This window comes from Cnephaeus nilssonii (genome assembly GCF_951640355.1).
Source record: "Cnephaeus nilssonii genome assembly, chromosome: 11".
NCBI lineage: Eukaryota > Metazoa > Chordata > Mammalia > Chiroptera > Vespertilionidae > Cnephaeus > Cnephaeus nilssonii.
This window is the reverse complement of record NC_137082.1, coordinates 2,689,911-2,707,219: the sequence shown is the minus strand read 5'-3', so window position 1 is coordinate 2,707,219 and position 17,309 is coordinate 2,689,911. Positions and strand designations below refer to the sequence as shown.

General features: G+C 55.4%; 1 protein-coding gene across 2 annotated transcripts in view; it reads right to left on the bottom strand.

Annotated features, from left to right (window-relative positions):
• Positions 1–16,582, bottom strand: part of TAF4 (TATA-box binding protein associated factor 4) — a 60,311-nt gene extending 43,729 nt beyond the window's left edge. For both annotated transcript variants that reach the window (XM_079784312.1, XM_079784313.1), the window contains exons 1-2: positions 16,278–16,582; positions 15,218–16,195 (exon numbers count right to left, since the gene is read on the bottom strand). In XM_079784312.1, coding sequence (XP_079640438.1) covers positions 15,218–16,195; positions 16,278–16,500 — 1,201 coding nt within the window. In that variant the 5' untranslated portion in view covers positions 16,501–16,582. The remainder of the gene's footprint in view (positions 1–15,217; positions 16,196–16,277) is intronic.
• Between the last annotated feature and the right edge of the window lie 727 nt (positions 16,583–17,309).

Sequence of the window (17,309 nt, the reverse complement as noted above, 5' to 3'; positions counted from 1 at the left end):
ACACTCGGGACAACATCAGGGACAATTATAAAGACTTCTTGGTGACAGAACTACAGATTACTACTCATTTCTTTCCCACATTATTCTGTCTTTATCAAACTTTCCATGATGAGCATGTATTACTTGGGGAGAAAGCAACTATTAAAGACTTGTAAGTAGAGACTGTCTTCTCGTGGCCACCCCCAAAACCAGCGCACCCAGAGGAAGGCTCGGCAGACCTGGAGTTCAGTGCACAGCCCCCACAGACACCCAATCTCCTCTCTCCAGTGAAGACAACGGAGGTCATCACCTGAGCAGACAGGTGTTACCTGCAGTCCCTACCAGGCTGCTCGTGGCCCCTGGGATGTGGGAACCACCTTTCACAAGCACAACAATAACTTCTTGTCTCACACACAGGAGACAGCAGACCTGAACTTCAAACCAATAAACAGACACAAGTCACAACTCCCACGCAGCCTGAAACACTGTGCAGCACCAGGGCAGGAGAAAGAACCACGGTGAACTCTTGTACAGCTGTGCTGAAGTGCGGCTGACGGAGAAAACATGCACCCGTTTTAAATATACAATCTGATGAGTCTGAGCAAATGCACACATTTGTACAGTCACTACCACAATCAAGACTGAATACACTTCCATCAACTTGAACAGTTCCAGCGGGGCGCAATCCCCACTGGGAGCTAAACTGCTAGAACCCCGCTTGGTGGGGTCAGACAGTGATGGGCTGTTGTGTCTGGCTTCTCCAGGGCAGAGTATGCTTAGACCCCGCCCCCACATTGTTGCAGGTGTCAGCACTCTGCTCCTGGTGTGGCTGAGGGCACACTGTGGATGGATCACCTGATACACCTCCAGATTCTTCCCAGTTTGAGCTATTATCAATTAAGGCCAAAGTTTCCCACCAGGGTCTCTTCCCCTGGAGCGGGACTGCTGGACATGGCAGTACACACTGCCAAGCTGTGCTCCTACCCACTGTCCCCGCTGGTTCCCCACCTCCACATCCACCGCCAGGAGGGATGGTGGGTCCCTCAATGACAGCGTGCTGAGGGTGGATTGACTGGGTATGCCATGCGGCTTTCACCTGCACGGCCTTGTGGGATGTGGGTATCTCTCACTCGCTTGCTGGTTTTTGTATCTTCTTCCTGTCTGTGCACACCTCCTGCTGTTCTTAACAGAGCTGAGTCCTCTTACTGGGAGCTGTGGGTCCTCCCCCTGCACCCTCACTGCACGCCCGCCTTCCACTTTCTGAACGTCTGTCAATCCTGAAGTCCACTTTGTCACCTCCTCCTCCAGGGTGCTGCTCCTGTCCTGGGAAACCTCCCAACACGCAGTCACAAAAGGTCACCATCTGTTTTCCTACAGGTCTCGTTTCTTACAAGGTAGGGCTTCAGCACACTGTGCAGGGGACTCCCTCTCACTTCCGGGGACTCTGCTATCCTGAGGCAGTTGGTACCCCAGTCTCCTCAGTAAGAGCACAGAGCGATATAAATCCACATGATCACACTCCGATTGTGGGAAGAAGTGACAGTCAAGGGAGTCCGCGCCTTGACTCCCCCACCAGGGCATCCCAACTCGGGGCAGCTGACTAACCAGCCTCACCCCAAGCCCTTCTTCCTCCTACCTCCACCATTCCGCCACTCCCACGGGCACCCAGACAGGCAGGGCCAACAACACTGCTTGGCCACCACGCCCATGCAGCCCCATCACGAGGCACCCTCTTGTCATTGCAGAGGGTGGCTTTCTAATACAAGTACTGAAATCACCCTGAAAGTCTCCTAAAGCCCCAGAGGGTTCGGGCTGAGCCAGCTCCCTCCCGGGCACCGGGGCACCTTGCTCTCTGAACCCCAAAGCAAGGCCTGCCTTGTGAGGATCCTGGTGTACCAAAACCTTTTCTAAAGACAAGGACTCAGAGTCAGGGACTGGCAAGAGGGACAGTCTATCGCTGCACTAAGCCCGGACACACCTCCTCCCTCCCAAGGGGCACTGCTCACTGCCTAGTTACCGCGGGGACAGCGGACACTCCAAGGGCTGAGGGCAGTGGAAGCTGGCTCTCTCGGGACCCTTCCTGCCCTTGGTCCAGAAGGACAGAGACAGGCAGAACCACCTGCAGAGTGGAAACTGGACATCCTCCCATCAGCTTCTAGGGCTCCTCCTCCCATCCCCTCCCACGCAGGGCAGCCCGCCCCTGTCCTGGCAGAGGCCTGGAACTAGTGAACAGTTGCAGCAAGGTTGCAGGTTATGAGGTTTATACACAAAAGTCAGTCACTTTCCTATAAACTAGCAATGAACAAGTGGAAATTGAAATTAAAAACACAACACCATTCACATTAGCACCCAAAAATGAATTACTTAAGTACAAATCCAACAAAATATATATGAGGTCTATGTGAAGTCAACAACAAAACTCTGAGAATGAATCAAAGAAAAACTAAGTTGCTTGGCTGGTGTGATCCATGAACCAGGAGGTCTCCTATTTGATACCCAGTCAGAGCACATGCCCAGGTTGCAGGCTCGATCCCCAGTAGGGGGCATGCAGGAGGCAGCCAATCAATGTTTCTCTCTCATCAATGTTTCCATCTCGCTATCCCTCTCCCTTCCTCTCTCTCTAAAATGAATAAAAACATTTTTTAAATAAAATTAAAGAACTAAGTCAACGGAGAAATATTCCATGATCATGGACAAGAAGAATCAATATTGTCAAGATGTCAGTTCTTCCCAACTTGATCTGTACATTCAACACAATCCCCATCAGAACCCAGCCTGCTATTTTGTGGATATGGACCAACTGATTCTAAAGTTTATATGGAGGCGAAAGACCTAGAGCAGCCAAAGAAACAACGAAAGTGAAAAACAGAGTTGGAGGACTGACGCCACCGACTTCAAGACTGACTGTAAAGCTACAGCGATCAAGACAGCGTGGTTCCTGGTGAAAGAGCAGACACACAGACCAACAGAGCAGGACAGAGAGCCCAGAGACAGACCCCGTAGACAGAGCCAACTGATGTCGACAAGGAGCAAAGGCAGCTCCAGGGGGAAAGGACAGTGGCCTCAGTCAGTGGTGTCGGAACCGCCGGGCATCCACATGCAGAACAATGAGTCTGCACGCAGCATTACCCAGAATGGACCACAGACCTAAACGTAAAGCGCAAACGGGTAACACTCCTAGAACGCAACACAGGAGAACACCTAGCGCAGGGGTCGGCAAACTCACTAGTCAACAGAGCCAAGTATCAACAGTACAACGATGGAAATTTCTTTTGAGAGCCACATTTTAAACTTAAACTTCTTCTAACGCCACTTCTTCAAAATAGACTCGCCCAGGCCGTGGTATTTTGTGGAAGAGCCACACTCACGGGGCCAAAGAGCGCATGTGGCTCGCGAGCCGCAGTTTGCCGACCACTGACCTAGAGGACCTTGGGTTTGGAGGTGACTTTTTACAATGACAAAGGCACGACCCATGAAGGAGACAAGTGATGAGCTGAACTTAATTAAAACTAAACACTTCTGCTCTACAAAAACAATACCGAGAGAATGAGAAGACAAGCCACGGAGAGGAGAGATATTTGCAAAAGACACATCTGATATAGGACTGTTTTCCAAAAGATACAAAGAATTCTAAACCCAGAAAGAAAACAAACAACCCGATTAAAAATGGGCCAAGACCTTCCCAGACCCCTCACCTAATAGATACACAGATGACAGGTAAGCAAATGGAAAGATGCTCCGCGTCCTAGTCATCAGGGAAATGGAAATTGAACAATGAGATTCCACTGCACACCTATCAGAGCGGCCAAAATCCAGAGCACCGACAACACCAAGTGCCGGCGAGGACGCGGAGCGGCGTGAACTCTCCTGCACTGCTGGTGGGAACGCAGCTGGTGCAGCCACTTGGGAAGACAGCGTGGTGGTCTCTGACAAACTGAACAGACTCGTGGGACCCAGCAGTCACGCTCCTGGTGTTTACCCAAAGGAGCTGAAAGCTGATGTCCACACAAAACCTGCACACAGACGTTTACAGCAGCTTTGTTCTTAATTGACAGAACGGGAAGTAGCCCAGACATCCTTCTACAGGTGGATGGATGAATCACTGTGAAACAAAAGCAACTCTAAACAAACTGTATTTACTTTTTTTTAAATGATGTTGCTAGTATTAGAGACTCCAGGAGATGGCCTAAACCCCCTAAGACAGTGATGGCGAACCTATGACACGCGTGTCAGCACTAAAAGGTCCCAGGTTCAATTCTGAGGCAGCCGCATGCCGAGGATGAAACATTTGCTGCTCCTGAGGATGAAACATTTGCGAAATAATGTTTTTTCCTCAAAGTGACACACTACCCGAGTTATGCTCAGTTTTTTGGCGAAGTTTGACACACCAAGCTCAAAAGGTTGCCCATCACTGCCCTAAGAAATAGCCTCTGGTATCTGGCTGACCGGGAGAACTGGGATGTCTGGGCCCCAGTACAGTGGCAAAGCCTCAGGGCATTCGTCCAGGAGCCCACGCACATCAGGGGGACAGGACGTGGGACACGGGCTCAAGGCGCCTCCTTTCAGCCAGGAGAGGCTCAGTCCTAGGTGCCATGGGCATGCAGGGCACAGCCATCTGCTCACATGCAGCCTCCTCCACAGTGACCTGGGACTAGTCCCAGTAGGACATCAGCAGCAGGAGTGGGACAGCCACTGGACACTCCGGGATACCCTGCCCAAGACAATCCTTCTGCCTGGGCTCTTTAATCAGTGTCCTCCTTCCACTCTCAATAACACCTGGTGAACAATCGCCACCACATTGATGTGACCCACCTAATACCGGATCCCCCAGCCACTTTAGATCACTCTGCACTCACCAAACCCAACACCCTGGCATGGCCACAGTGTCCCAAAAGCTGACCCACAGCTTGGTGCTCTTCCTACTAAATTAAAGCTAAAATCAACCCATGTGTTTAGCCATGTCTGGGAAGAGGCCACAAGCAGGTGTGAAAGAGGAGTGAAGGTGTGGTGACCATGGGGTGAGACAGCGGCTGCCAAAGGTGAGGTGGGACACTGGCCAGGTCCCAGCTCTTCTGGGGTGATGTTTGTAGGTGCTTATTTTTTAAAATATATTGTTATTGATTTCAGAGAGGAAGGGAGAGGGAGAGAGAGATAGAAACTTCAATGATGAGATAGAATCATTGATCGACTGCCTCCTGCACGCGCCCTACTGGGGATTGAGCCCACAATCCAGGCATGTGCCCTAAAAGGGAATTGACACTGAACCACTGAGCCACGCAGGCTGGGCTGTAGGTGCTTATTAAACTGTTTAAATGACATAAATAAGGCAGGCTGCGCCAGGACCAAAGACTGTGACTAATTCAAATCCATGCATCTGACTCCTAAACATGGGCCCTGTCTCACCTAGTCCCGTCTCAATTAAAGGCTTTCCAAAGTCCCAGCCTGTCTGCCCAGTGGACAGACCACAAACACCTCCAGGAAACTCCCTGACTCAGGCCACAGGCACGCCCACCACGCGAGCGCTACACTCATGCTCAGGTTCCAGAATGAGACCAGCCAGTCATGCCCCCGGCCCTCAGTGAACCCCAGAGTCCCACCTCACAGGCTCAGGACCACTTGCCCCATGGCCAAATCCACGGACACGGCCCCAGTGAGACAGAGCGGCCTGAGAAAGCACCAGGCGTCCAGCAGGCACACGGGACCTGGAGCCAGAGTGCTGAGCAGGGTGTCCAGAAGACCATGTCCTGGGCAGAAGGGCCAGCGACTGCAAAGGGCAGCCATGACCTGGCCTGCTGACGGGTGAGGGAGGAAGTGGGCTGTGCTGGAGCTGGGACGAGACTGTGACACCTCCCAGGTTCAGTCCACCATCCGGAGGCCGGACTTCATTCCGGAAGCAACAGAAACCGTGAGGTCCTAAGTGGAGCAGGCCCAGCCAGGGGACGAGCAAGGAGCAGCCAAGAGCGCGCTCGGCCTGCACACTGAGGGGACTGAGCCCACACCCTCCCAGCCGGAAGCCACCTGCCCACCAGCCTGCACAGAACATCCAGGGGCTGGCTTGATAAATTTCAAAGATACACACAACTATGAGAATAACCACTCCAGGACCTCCCACCAGAACAAGTGGTTGCTAAAGTTATCCTAATAGCTCAGACCTCTTTCAGAGAAATAAGAACTCGCAGGTAAAGGTAAAGAACCCACCCCGAGGTCCAGGCCCGCGTTCCAGTCCCCAGAAGGGGACACCTGCAGGGAGTCCTAGGACCAACACGCCCTCGACACACAGGTAAACACAGACCTCACCAGCATGTGGCCCTTCACAGATGCCGAGACGGACTCACACGGGACACCGTGCCCACCTGTGTCCTACACACAGACACCTCACCATCTCACATGCAGACACAGGACTGAGTTTGGCGACTTCTTACCGCCTGTGCTCTCACAGGTTGTTGCTGCCTGAGTGAGTGTAGCTTCAAGGACGTGAAATGCTGCCTGTGTCCCCAAAGCCGGGCCTCTGGCTCTCCCAACTTGGGATTTCTCTAGAGCAGTGATTCTCAACCTTCTAATGCTGCAACCCTTTAATACAGTTCCTCATGTTGTGGTGACCCCCAACCATAAAATTATTTTCGTTGCTACTTCATAACTGTAATTTTGCTACTGTTAATGAATCGTAATGTAAATATTTGTGTTTTCCGATGGTCTTAGGCGACCCTGCTAGCGGTTGCGGCATTAGAAAGGTTGAGAACCACTGCTCTAGAGCAGGCGTCCTCAAACTACGGCCCGCGGGCCACATGCAGGAGTTTTTGCCGTTTTGTTTTTTTACTTCAAAATAAGATATGTGCAGTGTGCATAGGAATTTGTTCATAGTTTTTTTAAAACTATAGTCCGGCCCTCCAACGGTCTGAGGGACAGTGAACTGGCCCCCTGTTTGAAAAGTTTGAGGACCCCTGCTCTAGAGCAATAGGTCCCAGCAGGGTGGCAGCTCTGCAGTCACCAAGCCATCCCGGAGCATAGTCTCAGGGACCCACAGAAGCATGTCTGGGCAGGAAGCCCCAATGCTGGGTGAGGGCAGCCTCCACCAGGGGTTCAGGGTCAGCACCCTACTAGTAGATGGCACCCAGTCAATGGTTTCCAAACTTCCAAGTGTGACATGAAAGTAGGGGTGGCTGCAGGGTGCAGGAGCCCACCTGGATTCGGGACACAGAAGGGTGCCAACTCAGGGCTGCCTGTGCCTCCCGAGCCCACCACAACTGCGCTGGCCTGGGACCATCTTCGCCACCTCACTCCAGAGCTCTCAGAGCAGACTTTTTTTTTTTTTTTTAATATATTTTATTGATTTTTTACAGAGAGGAAGAGACAGGGATAGAGAGTTAGAAACATCGATGAGAGAGAAACATCGATCAGCTGCCTTCTGAACACCCCCTACTGGGGATGTGCCCGCAACCAAGGTACATGCCCTTGACCGGAATCGAACCTGGGACCCTTGAGTCCGCAGGCCGACGCTCTATCCACTGAGCCAAACCGGTTTCGGTTCAGAGCAGACTTTTTGGACCAAGTTTCCCAACTGTAAGTTCATGACGAAGTGGCACCAGCCTGACTGTTTCTAATCAGGTTAAAGTAGCAGAGGAACTGTAGTGCCCATGTGAACACGACAACAGAACGCCGGCCTAAGACAGTGCGCTGGGACAGAGCAGCTGACGAGACTCCATTCAGAAACGACACCACCAACTGGACACCCTCACCACACTCGGATCTGCTGTGGTCCCAGCACAAGCCCATCAGAGGGCAGGACATGGGCCTGGCTGAAGCTGGTGCTCAATGAACGTTTGCTGACTGAGTGACCAAACTCACAAGCCAGCGCCCAGCCACGAGGCCAGGTCAGGGCTGATGGTTGTCCACCAAGGCAGCCCCCAGGCACAGCAGCTCCTACAGCTCCCTGTGCAGGAGAAAGGGACCACCCCCAGACGAGGGTGCCTCCAGACCACTCACCCTTCTGGCTGGTGTGATCACCGCAGAGCCCACAGGAGCCATTCAGACCTTCCAAGGTGGGACCATGAAGGACAAGTGCCTGCTAACCAAGGAAGTCCAGCGGCTGCCAGACACGTGCTCACCTCCTACCCCCGGGTCTCTGGCACACATGTGCCAGCTCCTAGGCACACTCAGCCTCTCGCTGGGCATGCAAACACTTCCCTTCGTGGCATTTCTCTTTAAAAAGCCTGGTCCCTGTGTATCCACTGCCTCATGCGGACACAACCAGAAGAGATGCCACAGGAAGGAGCCAGCCCTGAGGGCCTCTCTCCAGGCCTCACCCCTCTGTTAAGTGGCCATAAGGTCTTTGAAAAGCTCCTCACCTCTGCTGGCCTCAGAAGCTTCGTCCAAGGGAGCTTATCTTCACGGGTCCATGTAGCTCCAGAAACCTATAGACTCGTGAACCGTCCCTCAGCACACGGCAGGAAGCCTAGGATTGCACACACAGAAACTGCAAGCCACCTGAGTCTATCAACTCAACTATGCATCCAAAGTAGTAACGTCTATTCTAAGCCATTTTCATAAATAAAAAGGCAAAGGAGCCAGGAGACAATTGCTACTCTTAATGACAAACATCCCTACATTATAAAACACTTTTATGCCCTCGCCGGTTTTGCCAAGTAGACAGAGTGTCGGCCTGCAGACTGAAGGGTCCCAGGTTCGATTCCGGTCAAGGGCACATGCCTGGGTTGCGGGCTAGATCCCCAGTGGGAGGCGTGCAGGAGGCAGCCAATCAATGGTTCTCTCTCATCATTGATGTTTCTGTCTCTCTCTCCCTCTCCCTTCCTCTCTGAAATTAATAAAAATATTTTTTAATCTGTTAAAAAAAAAAAAGCTCTTAAGCCCTGGCTGGTTGCTCAGTGGTTAGAGCGTCAGCCCTCTAACTGAAGGGTCACAGGTTCAATTCCGGTCAAAGGCATGTACCTCGGTTGCAGGCTCAATCCCCAGCGCAAGTCATGGCCTGTGTGGGAAGCAATCAGTCAATGTGTCTCTCACATCCATGTTTCTCTCTCTGTCGCTCCCCCTCCCAATCTCTCTAAAAATCAATGGAAAAATATTCTTGGGTGAGAATTAAACAAAAACAAAAAAATCTTAAAACAAGTGCCCCACATATAACTTTATCTCCCAGAGACCTGGCAGCATTCAGGACCCACTCTGCCTGGCTCCAATCGCCGCCTCTCCCCTGCCACCCTCTAAATTCCATCAGATGCCCTGACTCCCAAATTCCGACCTCCTCTTACCTCTCCCTGCACCCCTGCCTCATACACCTCTGTTCCTTCCTCTCGGAAACATGTCAAAACAGGAACAGTGGTCCTCCTCCCCTCCGCAACTGCCAGATTCCAGGGAGGACAGTCCCAATCTCAGTCAACCCTCACCTCAAATCTATGAGCATGTCCCGTGAATATGTCCACAGCGCGGCTGCCCCCTCACCAGCACCTTCTTTCCCCAAGTGCTCAGTCTCACTGGCTGCCGCCACAGCCTTTCCCTGTCCTGTGCAGTCTGTTCTGGGCCAGCAGCTGCCACTCGGACACCAGGACACATACACACAGCCTGGGGAGGAGGAATTAGCTGTCCTGGCTCCTAGTGTCCTGCTCTGTCCACTCAGACCACTGACGCCCCAACATAAGTCACTTCAGGCAAGAGAAGCTCCTATCGTTTGCCACTCAGGTTCTGAAATCTGACATCCATCTAATGGCATCATAAAGAACTGTCTTCATTTCTCCCCAGCCTCTGGATTCAGAAACCATTTGGACATAGGCCCTCTGGGGTGCAAGTTCCCCAATGCCGTGGGATATCCCACCCTACCCCCTTCACAGGGACACACTGCCCCTCATGAGATCGGGGGCCAAGAAAGCACGTGCATTCCTTCCTCCCAGGCCACGTGGGAGAGGCAGAAAGATCCCATCAAGGCTCTAACTTCAGGAGGGAAGCCCAAAGGTCCAACCCAGCAACACAGGCCAGGGCTGCAGAGGGCTGAGCTCACGACACCCACAGTGGCAGGGCGGGGAGCTCCATAGCCTCCACCCGCTCAATCAGTTCCCTGCCCCCAGCCCTTCCCCAACCCCCATCCACGACCTCAGCTCCCAACTTCAGCCCCTGCCTCCAGCCACGGCCTCTATCCCCTCCACAGCAGTGTGTGGACAGGTAGGCAGCCAGAGAAGGGAACCAGACAAATGGGAGAGAGAGGGGACACCTAGGCATTTTTCAATTCCGGTCAAGGGCATGTACCTCGGCAATTTTTATATATGTTTCCTGAACGCTTTGATTACTTGGACTAGACATCTAAGGACATGTAAAAATCAGAAGTTCAGCCCTAGTTTGTTTGGCTCAGTGGATAGAGCATCGGCCTGCAGACTGAAGGGTCCTGGGTTCGATTCTGGTCAAAGGCACATGCCCAGGGTGAAGGCTAGATCCCCAGTAGGGGATGTGCAAGAGGCAGCCGATCAATGATTCTCTCTCATGATTGATGTTTCTCTCTCTCCCTCTGCATTCCTCTCTGAAATCAGTAAAAATAAAAATCAGAAGTTCTAACTCAAAGAGTTCATGGCCCCACCACAAAGATACCCACTTTCCAGTCTCACACACAACTTTACAGCACTCACTACTTCACAGGGGGTAGAGGAATTATTCTAAGGCATGCCATATACACGTGTGTGTAACGCACCATGCCACCACAGGAAAGGACAGTCCCCGTCACCCTCCTGGCACACAGCACTCAGGACAGAGGGGCCTGCTGCAGAAGCCCCTCCCCTCTGCCTTCTGACTTACTGTACCTGTCTGATGACTGTCAGAGGTCCATCAAGTCATGGCTACCGGCCTCTAGACGGCGGCGACTGTCAGAGATGACAGCTCTAAGCAGTCACTATTTCCCAGGACCAGGGAGCCAGCCTGAGACTCCTGCTCCATCAACACGAAGAAAAGTTAAAGTACTTTTGAGAACTGTGCACATTTCCCCATATCTGAGGCAACTTTCTCCAGAGTCCTTTCAAATCTCTGCTTCAAGATTTTCAAAACCAGTTGTTAGATTTTGATCAACTCACATATGACTAAAAAAGCTCTTCAGTCATTTATTTATAAATGTGTGGAACTCTGGGCAGGTGTTTAAGAGCAACTCCTTCAGTGCACCTGAGAGCCAGGCATTGGGCCTCCTGGTGATGGCAGAACTGCCCTGGAGCCAGCCCTCTGGCCCATTGGGACCACCAGCCACCCATGTAGCCAGGATACCACTTCCCTAAACGCTTTATTATGGGTCCCCCACAAATAGGGCCCTGCCCCTCATGTGGCAAATTGTAAAGAGCTGGAAGAGCCGCCCACTTTTCAAACTCCGGTAATTCAGCCCTAAGCCCTCAGCACAGGGCAGTCAGCCCCCTTTACAGCGAGGGGTGGGAGAGACTAAGCGACCTGGTTGCTAAAATGTGAGGACCAACAACTCCAAAAGACACCCACATCGGCATGAAACATTATCCCAATCCCAGCACCCAGACAGCTCTGTCCACCCTAATGATGCTGGGGACATCCAGGAGTGAAGCCTGGACAGAGGGTGAGAAAGAGGGATCCCTGCTCACCCCCAGGGCCTCCCTCCAAGGGCAGTACAGTGGTGCTAGGCCAAGGAGAGCTGTCCAGTGCTGGCCATGGATAGCTCTCAAAAAGTTAGTCCTTTTTCTTTTCAAACATCACTGTTATCTAAGTATAGCCAAAGAAAAATTGGGTTAAGGTCTTTGGCCTAAGCGAGACCCACTTGTCTGGGACCCCCTGCAACAAGACGGGCTGGTTTCTTCTCATAGAACCAGCTTCAGCCTCAGCAGCAGGCTCCTGGGTTCCTGAGAATATGGCCGTCTGGACAGTCTGAATGGGAACAAAGCTGTGTGGAGTCTTCGCTGCCTCTACATGAAGTTCTAAAACCAGTGAGAACATAAGGGGCCGGGACAATGTGTGAATACTCAAGGCTCCATGGTGGCGGTGTACAGGGCTCACCAGATGCAATTCCACAGGCTTCACAAACGCCAACTGGGAAAGCCGAGGCTCTAAGGAATCATGTTCCGCCCCAGGTCAGAAAGCAACAGTGTCCTTGAGTAACAAAATCTCAGCTTCTAAGAATGTCCCTCATGTCAAAGCACTTGCTACAAGTCAGCCACCAGAATTTCCATTTCTTGTAACTTCAGGGCTGAGCCCTACATGCTCCACCACCCAGCGGGGGACCACACTCCCGGCTCAGCTGGCCTGAGCAGCACCGGCAGCTACCACTAGATTCTCTTTCCCCACCAACAAATCCTTCACTTCACCTGTCAGGAAGCAACGCGCAGACACTGGTCTCTACAAGCATATTACCCCAGGGAGTGTTCACTCTACTGATTTTAGAGAGGGAGGAAGAGAGGAAGAGGGAGAGAGAAACATTGATGGGTTGCCTCCCATACTCACCCAGACCGGGGTTCGAACCCAAAACCTGGGTATTGCCCTGACCAGGAATGGAACCCGCCACCTTTTGGTGTAGGGATGAATCTCCAACCAACTGAACCACCCGGCCAAGGAAGGAGTGTTCACTTCAAATAAGTCACATGCCAGTGTCCCCGAGGGCAAGATCCCTGGGCCAGTGGGGGGAAATGGTGTTGCCCTGGAATAAGAGCACACACTGGCCAAGCCTTAGAGCCACAGGAGAGCAAATCCTCTGTGGAAGCAGGACAGACAAGGTGTAAAGGAGAGAGGGACAAGGGTCACCATCCCTTGGAGGCCATCCCTGGGCCTTGGTACTTCAGTGTTACCCTATGGTGGGCTCATGCTGAATTGGTTTTTGGCAAGCTCAGTCTTGGTAGTCTCCCTGCCACCCAGACTGACCCCAGGAAGGGAGGGTTCTGGGAGGGCGGGCTTCCTTCACTCATTCCAACTGCCCACAGTCTATTATTTCACTTGGCACCTATGTGTGTGGCTTTAACAACCCTGAGACTCCTAATACCTCCCCAAGCTTTGTAACACAGTTGTAACAAGAATAATCTATTAGCCAAGCAAGAGTCATATTTGTAAGTTACTTCTACCTCCACTTTATATCTTTTTATGATGAAAGACTTGACTTAAATGAAAAGGAAACATCCAATAGGAGAATTTGGTATTTTCTGACCAATTACGTGATGTAGCTAGAATATTCACATCTGTCACTTTGGTTTACAGAATTAAATTGTACTGTTTTAAAAGAGGACACTGTTTTGGGGGCACTGGGAGAAGTTTCAACTCTACTTTTTTTGCTTCTACTGTTATTAAAATGGAGTAACTTAATTAATCATAGTTTCCTATCAGAATATCAACTGGGGAGGAGGGGTATGAAGAGATGTAAACATTTTGTTTTCTAGAAAACATCTGGCTCCTTTAAAGCACAGCTCTCAGCATTTGTCACCCAAATGTCACTATGAGCTGTCCTGTGCTCTCACACATGGGACTAATGCAAAGCCTCACAAGACCTCAGGCACAATTTTTACTACGTTGTTTGTCTACCTGTCACATGAAGACATCCCTCACACTGACATTAGAACAAAAGATGCAAGTGAGTCTAGGGTCACTGTCCCTACACTAGGAATCACACCAAGGGGATCCGTGAATCCCAAACACCACACCTTTCACAGCCTCTGCAAGCCAGGCCCAGCGCCCACCTCACAAACTTCATGGACAAGCTCACAGCAGGTCTAGGTAGCAAAAGTACTGCGTAGGCATTGTCCTTGCTGAAACAAGGCAAGTGCTGAAGCCAGCAGGGCCACTAAAGGGGCCTTCACCGACAGGTAAACAGCCTCCTGACAGCTTACATCACGTACCACAACCCCGAATTCCCTTTTGTAAATGGCCCTAACAACTAGCCATACTTTCTACTAAAAGGTCAAAATACACATAACAAGTAAAACAGAGCCACCAATAAAACACCCCTACAAACTCAGAAACAAACACAACGTGCTCAGGTAACTTCCGCCTCATGGCCTTTCCCCCTGGCATGCTGCCCCACCACCACGCACAGCACTGGTCCTGGTGGCCGGGTCCCTCCCTGCCCAAGTCCCATCAAAACAGATGCCCGCCAAGCTCTGCCCCCAGGACCAGCTCACCTGTGGTGACAGGAAGCCTTTCCTTCTTAACTCGCTGGAATTCTTTCTCAGGGTGACCTGTGGCTCTTTGCAGCAAGCACTAGGGGACATGAGGTGCTGTTTCTACTACTCCTGCCACCTCTGCAGCTGCTACACCAGCACACTTACTACACAGCAAGGGAGGAGCTCTCCAGAAGCGCAGCACTCAGTCCCCGCAGGCGAGGCGGAGCGGACAGAGCAGAAAGCAGGCGCCACAAGTGTAAAGTTTCTCTCGGCCTAAGAATCCCAGAACGAAGCAGCGGGACGAGTCAGACTGTGGGGCCCTTGCACTGTCACACCCAAAGAACCCGAAAGGATGGCGAACTGACAGGAAACAGAGTGGAGGACACAGGCTGTCCGTCTGTACCTCCGAAAACCCACTGCCTGGAGCGCACGTGCCCACCGCTGATGTCACTGGATGGTAATAACCAAAGGAACTGAGGTCCTTTCAGTGATCACACTGTGCTCAACGAGAAAAGAGCTGAAATATTCCTGCAGCCCAGGAAGGGTATGTGCCCAGGAGTCCCCCAAGGTGCCCAGGACCTCTGTCACCCGGGTGTTAGCGGGGAAGCAGAAGCTCTCCATGCAGACCTGCCCAGCCTCAAGGAGGGGCGTCACTCTGCCTGACCCACCCTCAGGGTACACATCACAGCCCGACACCAAAGGAGCAGGAAAGTTCAGTGAGAACACGGGCCATATGCCTTATCCCAGAGACAGGAGGGGAAATCGCCAAGTGTGGAAAAACCATGGAACCAGGCTATGTCTCCACACCCTGTGTAAACCAGTAAGGTGTGCCTGGGAGCCCCTGCTACTGCTCTCCACAGAGGAGACACCAAGCAAGGGCACACAGGGCCAGCAGAGGAACTGTGAGCACTGGCACAAAAACTTTGCAACGCAAAGACCTGAGCTGAAGCCAACGGCTGCACAAGGTAACAGATCCCGGCTGCCACATCACATTGGGTGTGCAAGAACTCACACTCCCAGCACCTGGGCTCAGGTGCACCTGAGCTTGCTGCAGGCCCGTGCAAGACCCATGACCTTAGGTCCTCCAGTCCTGCAACTTCCTGGACTCTCTACTAGGGCAGCAAAGACCCTCCCCCCCACCAGTGGTCACTCACCTGGGGGCAGCTGGAAGTTCTGGATGTTCGTTGGGTTCTGGGGCGGCTGTGGCAGACGAGGGGCCAGGACCGTGGGCGTCAGCGTGGCCCGGATACCGCTGGTAGTGACTGAGGGCGTCCTAGGCAGACTCTGGGTGACCGCGCTGGCGGAGCCCTTGGGCAGCCCGGTAGGGGTGCCGGGGGCGGGAGGTGGGAGGCCAGTGGCGGTGGACAGCGCCCCTTGCATAGTTGGCCCGAGGATCATGCCGGCCCCCGCGCCGGCCGGGCAGCTGGCCGCCAGGGTCTGTGGTGGCGGGGGCGCCGGCTGCACCGCGGTCTTGGGTGAGTCTGCCTTGGCCACCTGCACGGGCGCGGCGGCGGGCCCGGGCGCAGCAGCAGGCCCGGGCTGACTGTTGGCGGCTTGCGCGGGGGAGAGCGCGGGGGAGGGCGCGGGACCCGGGACAGGAGCGGGGGCGGGCGCGGGCGCGGGGGCTGGGGCTGGGGCAGGCGCGGGGACTGGGGCAGGCGCGGGCGCGGGCGCAGCGCTGGCCCCGTTCTGCGCGGCCACTGGGGGTCCCGCCGGGTGGCCGGCCGGCCGGGCCAGGCTGGCGGCGGCTGGCGGCGGCGGGGCGACGGCGGACGCAGGGGGAGCGGGGGACGCGGCGGGGGGCACAGGGGGCGAGGGGGCGCGGGGCACGGGCGCGGCGGGGGCGCCGCGGAAGGGCGGTGTCTGGATGACAGTGGCGGCGGCGGGCTTGGGCGGCGGCGCGGGCGGGGGCCCGTTGTGCAGCAGGCTGACAGCAGGTGCGGCGGCGGCGGTGCGGAGTGAGTTCCCCAGCGCGGCGCTCCCATTCAAAGTTTGCGCGGCGCCGGGGCCGCCGGGCGGGCCGTTGCGGGCGGCGGGCTTGGCGGCTGGCGCGGCCCCGGGCCCGCCGCAGGCCCCGGTTCCGGGCCCCGGCGGCGCTCCGGCCTCGAGTGTGCTCAGCTTGGCGGCGGGCCCTGCGGGGACAAGCGGCGGCGCGATGAAGAAGCGGGCCCGGCGGCTTCCGCCCGCCCCAGGCCGCGCCGCGCCGCGCTCTACCTGCGGGGGGCGGCTCCGGCGCCGCGGCGGGCGCGCCCTCGGCCGCTCCGGCTCCGGTGTGGTTCCCGAGCGCGGCGGCGGGCGCGCGGGGCGCGAGGTGGTGGTGGTGGGCCGCGCTGGCCGCCAGCTGCGACTCGAGCGAGCCCACCAGGTCGCTCACCACTTTCTCGTCCACCTCGCTGTTGAAGAAGACCTCGTCCAGCAGATCCGAGCCCGCCGCCATCTTTCCTCCTCGGCCCGCCGCCGCCGCCGCTCGGCCGGCGCTGGGCGGGGAGGCGGCTCCGTGCGGGCGGGCAGGCGGGCAGGCGGGCAGCCGGCGGGGGCGGGCGGGGGGCGGCGCGCGCCGGGCGGGGCGGGGGCGGCGGCCGGGCGGGGGGCGCGGGAGGCCGGCGCTTGGGGGGGAGGGGGCAGGGCCGCGCTGGTGCACTGCGCAGGCGCGGCGGCGCGCCCGCCCCCGCCCGCCGCCCGGCGCCTCCCCATTGGCCGCGGTGCCCCCCGCCCGCCGCCCAGCGCCTCGCGATTGGTCGCTGCGCTCGCTTAAAAGGCGCAGCCAATGGCTGCGAGCGGCAGAGGTAGGGGCGCGGGTGGGCTCCCGGGTAGGTTATGGTCGGTGGGCGCCTGCGGGCTGCTGGCTGGGGGTGTAGGGGTGCGGACCGCCGGGCAGGCCGGGTCGGACAGCAGCGGGGGGGAGGGGGGGGGGGGTTCTCTCTTTGTCTGTGGTCGCTCCAAAATGGCTGCGGCGGGAGCGGACGGGGCGCCGAACCGGTGTGAGAGCGGGGACGCCGTACTCCGCGGCCCCGAAGTCCTTCGCCACGGAGGCCGTGCGCCCGGGAAGGACGCGGGCCGGGGCAGGGTGACGCCCGTTGTCGGCGCCATTGCTCTGAGCGGGGGGTGGGGGCGGGCGCGGGCCTGCCCTCCGGCCCGGCGGGGTGTCCGCGACCGGGCTCCGCGCAGCACGTTTCCGGGACGCGGCGAGAGGACTAAGCCCCGAGACAGACCCGCCGAGGCTTCGCCGGTGTGACTGTCCCGTCA